This window comes from Dipodomys merriami, unplaced genomic scaffold (genome assembly GCF_024711535.1).
Source record: "Dipodomys merriami isolate MVZ:Mamm:240054 unplaced genomic scaffold, mDipMer1.0.p SCAF_8, whole genome shotgun sequence".
NCBI lineage: Eukaryota > Metazoa > Chordata > Mammalia > Rodentia > Heteromyidae > Dipodomys > Dipodomys merriami.
In genome coordinates, this window is record NW_027206401.1 from 62,093,393 (window position 1) to 62,107,055 (window position 13,663).

The 13,663-nt window shown below is 41.0% G+C and overlaps 2 protein-coding genes across 6 annotated transcripts in view; one reads left to right on the forward strand and one right to left on the reverse strand.

The window, feature by feature from the left end:
• Myo6 (myosin VI) overlaps positions 1 to 13,663 on the reverse strand; it is a 140,274-nt gene that overhangs the window by 106,705 nt on the left and 19,906 nt on the right. The window lies entirely within an intron of this gene.
• LOC138819409 (small ribosomal subunit protein uS15-like) lies at positions 9,598 to 10,112 on the forward strand. The gene has a single exon (XM_070010907.1). It carries the CDS (start codon positions 9,606 to 9,608, stop codon positions 10,059 to 10,061), a length of 456 nt encoding a protein of 151 aa, XP_069867008.1. The 5' UTR covers positions 9,598 to 9,605; the 3' UTR covers positions 10,062 to 10,112.

A 13,663-nucleotide genomic window follows, 5' to 3' on the forward strand; every position in this document is an offset into this window, starting at 1 on the left:
TGGTCACAGCAGAAAGAAAAAGAAACAAAAGATGTAAAAGAAGCAGTAAAACATCCCTACATGCAGGCATTATATTTTAAGTACTATCATGGATTGGATGTGAAGAGCCAAAAAGGCATTGCGATGGGGCCACCAGCTAGGGGTGCTGTGGAGGTAACTGAACCATGAGATGCCAACTTCACGAATAGGTTCATCCCTCGGCAAGTCCACAGCTTACTGGGCCATCGGGAGAAGGGCCTTTCTCAGGAAGAGGTCACTGGGGAAAGGAGGGTGCTCCAAGCCCTGTCTCTCCTCCCTTTGCTTCCTAGGCTCCACTAGGTCAGAAGGTCCCTTCTGCCTCATACCCTGCTGCCATTATGTGTGTCTCAGCATGAAGGGTCCAGAAGCAACAGAGCCAAAACCAATCCTTCTTCCTTAGGTTGTTTGTTCCTTGCATGTTTTCTCATAGCAACAAAAGCTTGCTGACACAAATATAAAGTGTAGCCAGACACTGATGGCTCATACTTGTAATCCTAGCTACTCAGGATGCCTGAGATCTGAGGATCCTGGTTTGAAGCCAGCCAGGGTAGGAAAATTACTAAGACTCTTATCTCCGGTCAACCACCAAAAAGCTGACAGAGATGGGAAGGATGGAAGGGGTGACACTGATCAAGATATAATGTGATTTTAGCTCAAGTGGTAGAGTGACAGCCTTAAGCACAGAAGCTGAAGTACAATATCCAGGCCCTGAGTTCAAGCCCCAGTACTGGCACACACAAAAAAGTGTAATAACAAGGGGGTTTACTAAGTTTGTGGAGTATAAGGTCAATGGCTTCAAGTGACTGATGTTTCCATATACAATAAATTTAGAAAATAAATTTTTCTAAGATAACATTTACAATACCATAAAAAAAATCCAGTACTGCCAGGCGTGGTGGCTCACACCTGTAACCCTAGCTACTCAGAAGGCTGAGATCTGAGAATCACAGTTCAAAGCCATTCCAGGCAGGAAAGTCCATGAGACTCTTATCTCTAATAAACCACTAGGAAACCGGAAGTAGCACTGTGGCTCAAGTGGTAAAGTACTTGCCTTGAGTTGAAGAGCTGGGGGACAGTGCCCAGGCCTAGAGTTCAAGACCCACAACAGACCAAAAAAAAAAAAATCAAGTACTTAGAAATAAATGTTAAATTCAAAGTATGTACATCTCCCCAAAGATATTTAATAACCACAAAGCAGAAAACAAACTTCATCTCTGAGACAGCAGATGTCACCTTACCCCAACATTAAAATTCTGCTTAGCAATTACACTGCTTCTTAGGTGGCATTCCTGCCAAAACACAGGCTCCAACCTCCTTATAAGAACATACCAGACAATCCCAAATTAAGAGCTGCCACACAAAATAACTCACCAAACTGCTTCAAATATGTCAAGGTATGAAACACGAAGAAAGATTAAAAACTGTTTTGGATGACAAAAGCCTGGACAAATGCATGTGACCAGGCATTATTGCATTATCTAGGATTTGGATTTGTTATGAATGCTACCTTTGGGACAACAGGTGATTTTTTTAATAAGGTCTGCAGACCTTAAATAACATCACTTTTGCCAATTATCAAGTGGGAGAATGACTCACACTAAAACATTTATGTGAATAAGGACAGTGTGCAGGGCTTGCAGCTTATACCCAAAGAGTTCAGGGAGAGGGGCTGGGGTGTTGCTCAGTGGTAGAGCACTTGCCCAGAAATAATTGCATGAGGTCTTGGGCATGCCAGGATGATGGATGGATGGATGGATGGATGGATGGATGGATGGATGGATGGATGGATGGATGGATGGATGGACGGATGGATGGACAGACAGACAGATAGACAGTCAAGGAGGTAGACAGACAAGACAGATGTAGGGCATGTGAATATATACGTGGATATCCACCAAATGAATGTCATTGGCACTCTACCACCTGTGTTACAAATACTTGAAAAAAATGAAATTTAAACCTTACCTCATAGCATACATAAAAATTATATACATGTCCATGTGAAATATAAACAATAATTCTTCTATAACTTAAAATAGACTACATTCATCACTTCAGAACAGAGAATTTAAAATAAGACCCAACACAGCATTAATCACAAAGAAAAAGATGCATAAATATCATTATTGCTTTGATTTGCATTTCTCTGATGATTAAGTGAATGTTGAACATTTTTATAGACATGTTAGACATTTGTATGTCTTAAGTAAAAATGTCTGTTCTGTTCCCTACCATTTTTTGTTTATTTTATTATCTTTAAGTAGTTGTACAAAGGAGTTACCACTTCATAATTGTAATGTGATTGATTATTGGGGATTTTTTTGCTGTTGAGTTGCATATTAATCCTCTGTCTGATAAAAAAAATTGCAAATGCTCCCCCCTTCTATAGGTTGCCTTTACTCTGTTGTTTCCTTTGCTATGCAGAAGCTTCTTAGTTTATCTAAGATTTTTTGTTATTGCCAATGTTTTTAGGGTCTTATGCCTATGCCAATGTGTTAAGTCTATTTTTCCTGTGTTTTCTTCTGGTATTTTTACTCACCCCAGATGGAACGACAGTGATTCATAAAACTAAACATAGCAAATGCTACTGAAGATGCAGAGAGAGGGAAATTCTTGCACTATGTTGGCAGGGATATCAATTTGCACAGTCATTATGGAAATCAGCATAAGGAATCCTCTAAAACTGACAAGAGAGCTCAGCTATGACCCAGGAATTCCACTACTGGGTATCTATTCAAAGGAAATGAGAGCATTATACCAAAGAGGCAGGTGCATGCCCATAACTACTGCAGCTATCAAAATATGGAATCAACCCACATGTCCTTCAATGGATTAATGGAGAAAAAAGTGCTATATTTACAAAATGGAATATTATCTAGCCATAAAAACAAGGAAATCTTATCATGTACCCTAACATGTATAGAACAACAAGATATGTTACATGAAATAAGCCAACCACAGAAGACAAATGATGCAAGTTCCCACTCAGGTATACATGCTAAAAGCCGATCACATATAAGTGAAGAATAATTAGGGGTCATTAGAGATTAGGTTGGGTAGGCAGGCACAGTGAGAGATTGGAAATGTTAGATAATAAGTACCCACATGCAGTTAAAGGGAAGGGAGTAATTCTAATATTCTGGAGCACAGCAGAGTAACTACAGTCTTCAATTTAGTGTACATTTCAAAATAGCCTGAAGGAAAAATTAAAGATTTTCAACACATAGAAATGATCATATTTGAGAAGGCAGAACAGCTCAGCACTCTGATTTGATTATTGCATGTTGTACATATGCATTATCACTGTACAAATATGTGCCAACTTAGAAAAGAATGGTTAAATGTAACAAATTAAGGCCTGTGTTCGTAATTATTACAAACAAATGCACTTCAGTAGAAGTTCAGCTTTTCTTTGTGGCTTATTTGACAGACCTCACTACTCTCTATCAAAAAATGTTTATTAGCTGGGCACTGGTGGTTTGTGCCTGTAATCCTAGCTACTCAGAAGCTGAGATCTGAAGATTGCAGCTTAAAAGCCAGCCTAGGCAGAAAAGTCCATGAGACACTTATCTCCAAAAACTACTCAGAAAAAGCTGGAAGTGGTGCTGTGGCTCAAGTGGTAGAGCCCTAGCTTTGAGCACAAAAAGGCTCAAGAACAAAGACCTAGGTTGAAGCCCCTGGACTGGCACATATGAATTCATTCTTATTGGTGCTAAGTAGAACAGAATGTACCTATTTACATCTCTCTATCCCCTCTCCTTAGTTATAAAGCTTGGCAAACAGTTGGTGTACAATAGATCATCCACTGAATAAATGACTAGATAAATAAGTTAAAATTTACACATATTAATGAAAAACATTATACAGGTAATAAACCTACACTTGAAGAACACATGAAAGTGTAAATACTAAAACATGATGACCACTAGGTAGGGAGAGATAGGAGGATTTAGAGTTCAAAGCCAGCCTGGGCACAAGAAAGACCTTACCTCACAAACAAGCTTGGCAAAGTAGCTCATGCCTGTAATCCCACCTGTTTGGCAGATAGAGGTGGGAGAATTTGAGTCCAAGGCTGGGCAAAAGCTTGAGATCTTGCCTAAAAAAGAAACTGATCAGCCAAAGCGCTGAAGGTTTGGCCCAAATGGTGCAGCTAGGGCCTAGCAAACACAAGGCCCTGAGTTTAATCTCTGGCACTCCCTACTAAATGCATAAATAAATAAATAAAGTTACAAAGTGACTCCCCACTTCACCACACTTGGCTTTTGTTTACCAACTCCAAGGATTAACAATTAAAATGACAAGTGACTTTCATTTATCTACAACAGAGCTGCAACCTTTATTTTTCTCTGCCTTTAAGTCCAAACTTCTCCTTTGCTCCTACCTCCATATTGTGTGGCTAAGACATTGGTTTTCTCCCCTTGATTCTCTTACTCCTGATGCAGGCTTTCAACTTCACCTTTTTCTACCAGGAGCAAACTGGTGGAGAAGTTCATCCACACATCTTCCCCCTTCTCCTCAGTCTTAAGGCAGAGGCCAGACTTATCCCTGAAACATTTGTTCTCACTCATACCCACTCACACAAACACTCATTCACACACACACACACACACACTTAAAAGAATCACAAATAAAAGTAAAGATAATTTAAATGTATTTCAACCTAGATAATGAGTTTCCAATTCTGACCATCCTGGAAAGCACTGAATGCTAATCAAAATGACCATCATAGATGGATCCAAGATGCTAGCAAAGGAGTGGTTGTTGGTCCAAATAACCAATTTTATGAATTTCATGGACATAGCCCCAGGCCCTAATGAGAAATCAAAGATCATCTTGGAAGTGGAAAATACCACCCCTCTGTGAAAAATATTACATTAGTAAAATAAAGAACAAGAATAATTGAAGGATTCCATTATTACAATAAAGAATCCCACCCATGAGCTATCACCAAAATAGAGGATCCATGAGAGTCACACATCTGGACGAAAGCAAACGCAAGTGTGTGACTTCTGCAGTACGCGCCACTCAAAACAAAGCTAGCCCTACAGTAGGAAAACTAGAAGCACCTGGAGGCTAAGAGGGCATCTGGGATATCTGAGACTATCATTTGTTCTTTTGTGAAAAGCTAAAACTCGAAACAAGTAGATATCAGAGAGACCCGGCTGTCACCAGGATCCTTGGTCAAAGAGAGAATGGCTTCCAGCTTGGGAGATGGCACAAAATAATAGATACGGGGCAAAGAAACAAGGGCAGATGGAAAGCAGGCTTAACAGGGAGAAGGAAAGAGGAGAAAGGAAACTTGAATCTCGGGATGGCATGTTGGAGCTAGGGTGAAAAGTGTTAACAGCCACCAGAGCCTGGTGGAGAAAATGCGAGCCACATCGCATACAACCGAATGACAGAGATGTGAAGTGATCACTGCGGTCAATGGGTAAAGCAGGAACGTTCTCTCTACTTTTGATTTTATTTTAACCAGCTCTAGAAAAGGGATTTAAAAAAAAAAAAAAGATAAAGCAGCAGCCTTAAGACGCCAAAACCTTGGTTATAAATCCAGAACACGTGAAGCTACTTGAAATGGATATAAACTGAGATCATTAATAAACAGTAAAGGCATTTGAACCCATCACCAATCTCCAACAAAATGCTCATCTCCAAAGGGGTGATGCTGTTTAAAAATAAATGTATTCATTACCTACTTATGGGCTGGTAACCCGTCTGTACAACACCCTAGTAACAACAAAATAATAATTAAATTACAGACTTAAAAATGCCCAGCTGCAGATCAGATTTAAAACGTGAAGGAAAGTGTGTTCACAGTCATTTATTAAAGTTATCTCCAGACTTTCACAGCTGGAGTAAAGTTAATCAGATGACTCCCTGAACAGGGGGTCATCTGTGCCTTGTGTGGTTTAGGCAACAGCCTTCCCTCCCCACCCACGCCCCAATCCTTTGTCTTCTCCTATCTTGAATAGCCATGGCCAGAGAGAGGACGGAGAAGGAGCTGTTCAGAATGACCTGAGTTCCCCAATCCCATCCTCCACACACCTGGCCGTCCACCAGCCACACATAAAGAAGTACACACACACACACACACACACACACACACACACACACACACACACACACACACACACACACACACAATGACCTGAGTTCCCCAATTCCATCCTCCACATACCTGGCCCTCCACCAGCCACACATAAAGAAGTACACACACACACACACACACACACACACACACACACACACAATGACCTGAGTTCCCCAATTCCATCCTCCACATACCTGGCCCTCCACCAGCCACACATAAAGAAGTACACACACACACACACACACACACACACACACACACACACACACACACACACAATGACCTGAGTTCCCCAATTCTATCCTCCACATACCTGGCCCTCCACCAGCCACACATAAAGACACACACACACACACACAGTGAAATCCTTTCTACACACACACACACACACACAGTGAAATCCTTTACACACACACACACACGCCACACATAAAGACACACACACACACAGTGAAATCCTTTCTACACACACACACAGACACACACAGTGAAATCCTTTACACACACACACACACACACACACACACACACACACACACACACACACACACACACACACACACACACACACACACACACACACACACACACACACACACACACACACACACACACACACACACACAAATCCTTCCTCCCCGCCAGCCACAAGCTGCTCTCAGGCAGAGTGGCTGCAGCTGTAAGCAGGTGAGCCCCAGCGCTAGCTCACCTCCCTCCAGCCCGGATAGTGAGATAGCACTGGAAACTGGGAGAGAAGACTGAAGAAGTGAGCTCCCGGCTGCAGAACACCATCCAGCAATGAAAACTGGGACAGCCACCTTCACCCAAACTTGCCTAGAGCATATCTGGAAAAGGGAACTTTTAAAAGAAGTTGCCAGTGTATACTGTCATTTAAAATGTACAAAAATCATTTACATTGAGTTTCTATTGAGTTTCTTTTACAACGGGTCAAAGTACTAGGTCCTCGAGATCCAAGATGAAAACTCGCTGTTTATAACCTACTTGAGGAGGAAGGCATGTGCTGTGCCTCATAGCTCCGGGAGGCATAAAGTGCTGACACAAAGCGTGGGGAGGGGGCAGTCAAGGACAGACACAAGGACAAAGGACAAAGAAATCTATTGGGAACAGATAATCAAAAGATGAACAGGATCCAGGGCCTGAAATCCTCCACAGGAAGCTGAGATCTGAGGATCACAGTTCAAAGCCAGCCCAGGAAGGAAAGTTTGTGAGACTCTTATCTCCAATAAACCACCAGAAAACCGGAACTGGCACTGTGGCTCAAGTGGTAGAATGCTAGCGTTGAGCTGAAAAGCTGAGGGACAGCGCCCAGGCCCCATGACCAACAAAAAAAAGAAAATGTTCTGGGGAACTATTAAGAAGTGACAATTCTCTTTTTGTTGGGTAATTGAAGAAAAAACGTCTCATACTCTCCTGCCCAGATGGCTTCAAACTGTGATCCTCAGCTCTCAGCCTCCTGAGTGGTGAGGATTATAGGCGTGAGCCACCAGTGCCCAAAGAAAATGCACTTAAATATGCCTTCAAATATTCACTTGTTTTTGGTTGAGGCTGTGGGGCTGGGGTGGGAGGGGCATATTTTTAAAGAGAACTGATTAATGCACGACTGTTTTGTACCCTGTCCTACTAATGTCTCACTACCTCTCACACTGTTCCTTCTCATCCCTGCCCCGTGCCCTCCTAACTCACAGCTCCTCTGAAGCACAGCCAGACAATGGCTTTTCAAGTCTCTTTCTGTACTGGAACATGAGCTTGGTGACGCATGCAAGCTGCACGGCTCACAAATCCATCCCTGGAACATGGCCCCAGGCCTCCACACCTTTAAGAGAATAAACTTTAAGTGAATAAACGAGCAAACTGCTCTAAAATCGATGAGAACACAGCCCACACACTAATCCTTCCTCGGTGGCTACTTCTAAAAAGAACTGATGGACATATGTTAACTGTCTTCTGAATCTGAAAATGTCTAAGCCACCTGATTTCCAATTTAATCAAGTCCAGCTTCCAAAACACCTCCACCTGTGGCTCTCATTCTAAACTCTATGTCCCTAAGCTCTAAGCGTTCAGCCACACATTCCAATTCTTATTTACTACTAATCACTATTAGAGAAAGTCTTAGTAATTTTACATATGGTTGGGGGAAATTCCACCAAGTGTTAACAATGTCCCTCGCACATGGACAGAGCAGTCTCCTATTCACAGTGAGCACAGGGCATTCTCTCTGCTCTCCACTATTACCAGCATGCAAACGAAGCTGCTTTTGTTTCTCGGTTTTTTGTTTTTGTTTGGTTTTTTTGGTGGCAATAGGTTTGAACTCAGGACTTGTATGCTGAGCCATACATCTAGCCCCCATTTCAATCATTTTAAAATCAGTACGTTTCTACCATGAGAAAATATTTTGTTTTTTTTTTTAATTCTTCCTTCAGATACCACACATTTTAATCATTAATATAAAAAAGCTGAAAACTCTAACCATTCTCTTTACCATGAGTTTCCTCAGTAAACAGATTAAAAATTTAAAAAACAACAAATGAGGGCTGAGATTGCAGCTCAGTGGTACAATACTTGCCTAGAATATTCGTAGCCTCAATTCTGATTCCAGAAAAAAGGGAGAGAGATGAAGACACAGAGATAGAGAAAGCCAGGTGCCAGTGCCTTGTAGCTGTATTTCTAGCTACTCAAGAGGCAGAGATCTGAAGATCATGGTTCAAAGCCAGCTCAGGCAAGAAAGTCTGTGAGACTTTTGTCTCCAATTAGAACACCAAAAAGAGAAATGGAGCTGTGGCTCAAAGTGGTAGAGCACTAGCCCCGAGCAAAATAATCTCAGGGACAGTGCCAAGGCCCTGAGTTCAAGCCCCAGGAGGCCCAGAGAGAGAAGCAAGAAAGAGAGACAGAGACAAGAGAAAAAAGAAGCAGAGGAAGCTAGTGAGGGAGGAAAGAAGGGAAGAAAGAAAGGAGAAGGAGAGTAGGGAAAAGAGAACTGTACATTGAAATCCTTGGAGACCTATACAGAAGTCTGATATGCAGGTCCTATCCTTTTGATTCTGGGCTTAATGGTTCAAGCTGTGTGACAACCCTACAATTATATCCTCTGACCTCAACAGCAACAAGTGCATATTTCATCATGTTCCCGATGGTATAATTATTTGGAAAGAGATCCCTGAATCGCATTTATATTAGAAAGAGGAAAAGAGGAAAAGTTTCATGTTATCTAATTAAAAATTTGGGAGAAATTTTGTTTTACTTTGTTGGGATTTGAGACATTCTCATTATGTAGCCCAGGCTGGCCTCGAACTTCTAATCTTCGGCCTCCACCTCCTGAGTGTTGGGAATGCAGATGGCCCAATGTGGTAAGCTTTGGTTTTTGTTTGTTTTTAATGTGATAAATTGTATGTAATTGTTCAGGATATGTCTTTATATAGGTGATTTCTCCCTTCAAATTTTATTTGCACAGAAATATATTTATTAGACAGCTGCCATCATGGGTCGCATGCACGCTCCCAGGAAGGGCCTGTCCCAGTCGGCTCTGTTCTATCGCCGCAGCGTCCCCACCTGGCTGAAGTTGACGTCTGAAGACGTGAAGGAACAGATTTACAAACTCACTAAGAAGGGCCTGACGCCCTCACAAATCGGTGTGATCCTGAGGGACTCGCATGGCGTTGCACAAGTACGTTTTGTGACAGGCAATAAAATCTTGAGAATCCTCAAATCCAAAGGACTTGCTCCTGATCTTCCTGAGGATCTCTACCATTTAATTAAGAAAGCAGTTGCTGTCCGAAAGCATCTTGAGAGGAATAGAAAGGATAAAGATGCTAAATTCCATCTGATTCTGATAGAAAGCCGAATTCATCGATTGGCTCGATATTACAAGACCAAGAGGGTCCTCCCCCCTAATTGGAAATATGAATCGTCCACAGCCTCTGCCCTAGTGGCATAAATTTGTCTGTACTCAAGCAATAAAAACATTGTTTCAATTTAAAAAAAGAAATATATTTATTGTCTGTTATCTGTTGTCCAAATACACATGCTGTAGTTCTAACAAAGAAACACACAAATGATCCTAAATTAAAATATATATCTATTCCTTTCTAAAAAGAAAAGAATGAACCAAAAGGTTTACTCATCAACTTCTTGGACTATAAACCACACACACCAGCTGAAGCCATAAAGGGGCCCTTTGCAGGCTCCTATTATAAAGAAACTTCTGTAAGGAAAGGCATTGCTGACTAAGGTGTATCTTAGCAGTCCCCATTTGTGCACATTTCTTAAGGAATGCCACCTATCCTTATCAACAATGCTATGATATTTAGCCATCAAGATTCAAAATCTAGCTTTCCGTGCCAGGCACCTGTGGCTCATGCCTAGAATCCTACCTACTCAGGAAGCTGAGATCTGAGAATTATGATTTGAAGCCAGCCCAGGTAGGAAAGTTTGTGAGACTCTTATCTCCAATTGCACACATACACACAAATAAAATAAAATCCAGAAGTGGAGCTGTGGCTCAACTGGTAGAGTGCCAGTCTTGAGTGAAAAAGCTAAGGGACACCACTTAAACCCTGAGTTTAAGCTCAAGAACTCACATACACACATATACACACACTCATACACACAATTATCTTTCAATTACACAAGCAATAGTCATTGGAAATGTCTATAAAACTTAAAGTCCACAAGTAGTTTAGAAGTTCAATTACTGAATACAAAACAATAAACAACTCCTTATGAATATGGTACAAAAGAAAATTATTTAAGGCTTTGCTTTCAAGTTAGTATCTCTTTAAAGGAATCTGTTTATGTATCTTAATTGCAATGTCTCAGTTGTAAAATAACTAATTTATTTATTCATATACTCCATACCCCTTGATGGTATAAAAATGAATTATTTATCATTGGAAAGAAACTTTGCTTTGTAAAGAAAAATTTTTGTATTTAAATTTACATCCAAAATAGAACAGATTAATGAAACCTCAATATTTTGGAATAGTATTTTGCAAAAGAGATAATGACCTTAAAAATGTCAACAGTAAAATATTTGGAGAAGTAAAAATATTATTTTTATAGTAAATTCCTTTTTTTTTTTTTTTGCCATTTCTGAGTTTGAACTCAGGGCCTGGGCTCTGTCCCTGAGCCTCTCTGGGTTTAGAGTTAGTGCTCTACCACTTCAGCCACAGCACCACTTCCGGCTTTTTCTGTTTATGTGGTACTGAGGAATTGAACCCAGGGCTTCATGCATGCTAGGCAAGCACTCTACCACTAAGCCAGATTCCCAGCCCAGTAAACTCCTATTTTAATGTAGGAAATTTCCATCAGTTTAATTCTTTAAGAATGGAATTTGTAAGTCATATTATTTAAAGATGACCTATTTATTACAGTTTCTACTTATAGCAGTAAAAATGAAACATTTTTATTTCATTTACTCTACATCTTTCCTATTCAGAATTTAACATTTTTTTTTTTGTCCTAGTACTGGAACCTGAACTCCAGGTCTGGGTGCTGTCCCTCAATTTTCTCGCTCAAGACTGGCCACACTTCCAGTTCCTCCTATTCCAAATCTAAGTCTTCAGCGCCTCACTTATTTAGCTACAACGTCTAAATAAGTAACAGCAAAGATGCACCAAACTATCCATCTTGCATGTGTCACAACGAGCGCTTCTTACTTTTTATTTCACATTTTCCATTAATTCAGATGCCTATTAATGACAACAAACTAAGTTTAAAGCGCAAACCTGTTTTCAGGAGAAGATGGACAAGCTCAGAATCTCATTCACAATATGCAGATCTATATTCAGAACATGTTTACATTGTTTTAGTATACATTTGACTTTTCCAGAAATAGAAGGCTACACACACTGAAAGAAGACTGACCTTAATTTGGAACCTTACCAAAAGATGTTTGTCATTCTAGAAAAATCATGTTACTGAAGCAATGTTAATCATAGTCTTTGAACTGCCAATTTAACACACCTATTCATTAATCTAATTGTGGCAGCTGCATTCCTGATTATTCTACATAATGATGTTAACACCTGATTACTTTTTTCTGCCTTGTAGAATTTAGGACTGCCTGGGTCTTCACATGCTGCAGCAAATAAATTAATACTCCAATTAATTAATATACATGATTTAATCATTGCCTTTTGTCTACCATGTTAATTTTTTATTTATATATGTATACACACATATTCATGTAACATGAACATACAGGCAATACTGTCAGGTAATTTCAGTAAGTGAAGGATGTATTATTAAGTCATTTAAGAGAACACACCAGGTCTAACCTACTAGAGCACCAGCAGTTTAACAGTGAAAGAAAACAGGATGTTTTAAAGGAAGAATGAGAATCCATGGAGAAAAGGAGACAGAAAGGTAGAATATGCCTTTGGCAGGAAGCATGATGCCCAAGGGGCGAGAAGTCTCAGCAAGAAGAGGTTGACAGCAGGCACTGGTGGCTCACACCTGCCATCCCAGCTCCTCAGGATGCTGAGATCTGAGGATCATGGTTCAAAGCTAGCCTAGGGAGAAAAATCCATGAACCTCTCATCTCTAATTAACCAGGAAAAAGCTGAAAGTGGAGGTGTGGCTCAAGTCATGGAGTGTCAGCCTTGAGCAGAAAAAAGGCTAAGGGACAGAGCCCAGCCCCATGACTAGCAGGAAGGAAGAAAGGGAAGGAGAGGGGAAGGGAGGGAGGAAGGAGGAAAAGAGGGAGGAAGAGAGGAAAGGTGAGGGAGAGAGGGAGGAAGGGAGGGAAAGAGGCTGTCATCAATGCCAGAGGAGAGGAAACTGACATGTGAAAACAAACTCTTGTAGGTGGAGGCAAACTGGGCAGCAGTCATCGCTGAGGAGTTTCAGTCAAGTCACCAAGGCAGAACTGATTCACAGAGGCTAAGGAGGAAACAGAGGAAAGTCAAAATAAGAACCATTAGCAGAGCTTGTCTCTCCGGAGAGGTCACACAAGGCTCATGGCAGAATCGAAGTTTGTTACTAATTTGTGTTGAGGCTAGAAGAGACTAAGCCAAATTTAGTAAGAGATGAATTCAAACTTATTTTACATCTCCAAGTCTGCCCTCGCTGTGGAGTAGATGGACATCAGCAGAGGGTAGGGCTAAGGATGAGGGTGAATGGGATGCTTATGGCCAATGCGGTGTGCCGGCATGCTGGAAATAGCATGACAGAATTGTTGAAACTGGTTTCAGAGGGGGGGATGGGATGGGGGAGAGTGGGAGGGGTGATCAGGCCACCTGTCTACATGTGTGTAAATGCCACTGGACTCCCCCTTGTACAACTACTGCATGCTAATACATAAAAGGGGATGGGGTAAGGAAGAGCAGTTGAGTGGGTGAGTTTGAGAGGCATAAACTGGATGCATGTGTGGGAATGTCACAATTAAAATTTCCCTTATACAATTTATGAATACTAATAAATAATTTTGTTGTTGTTGTTGTTGTTGCTGTTAGTTGTTAGTTGTGGGGCTTGAACTCTGGGCCTGGGCTCTGTCCCTCAGCTCTTCAGCTCAAGGCGAATGCTCTATCACTTGAGCCA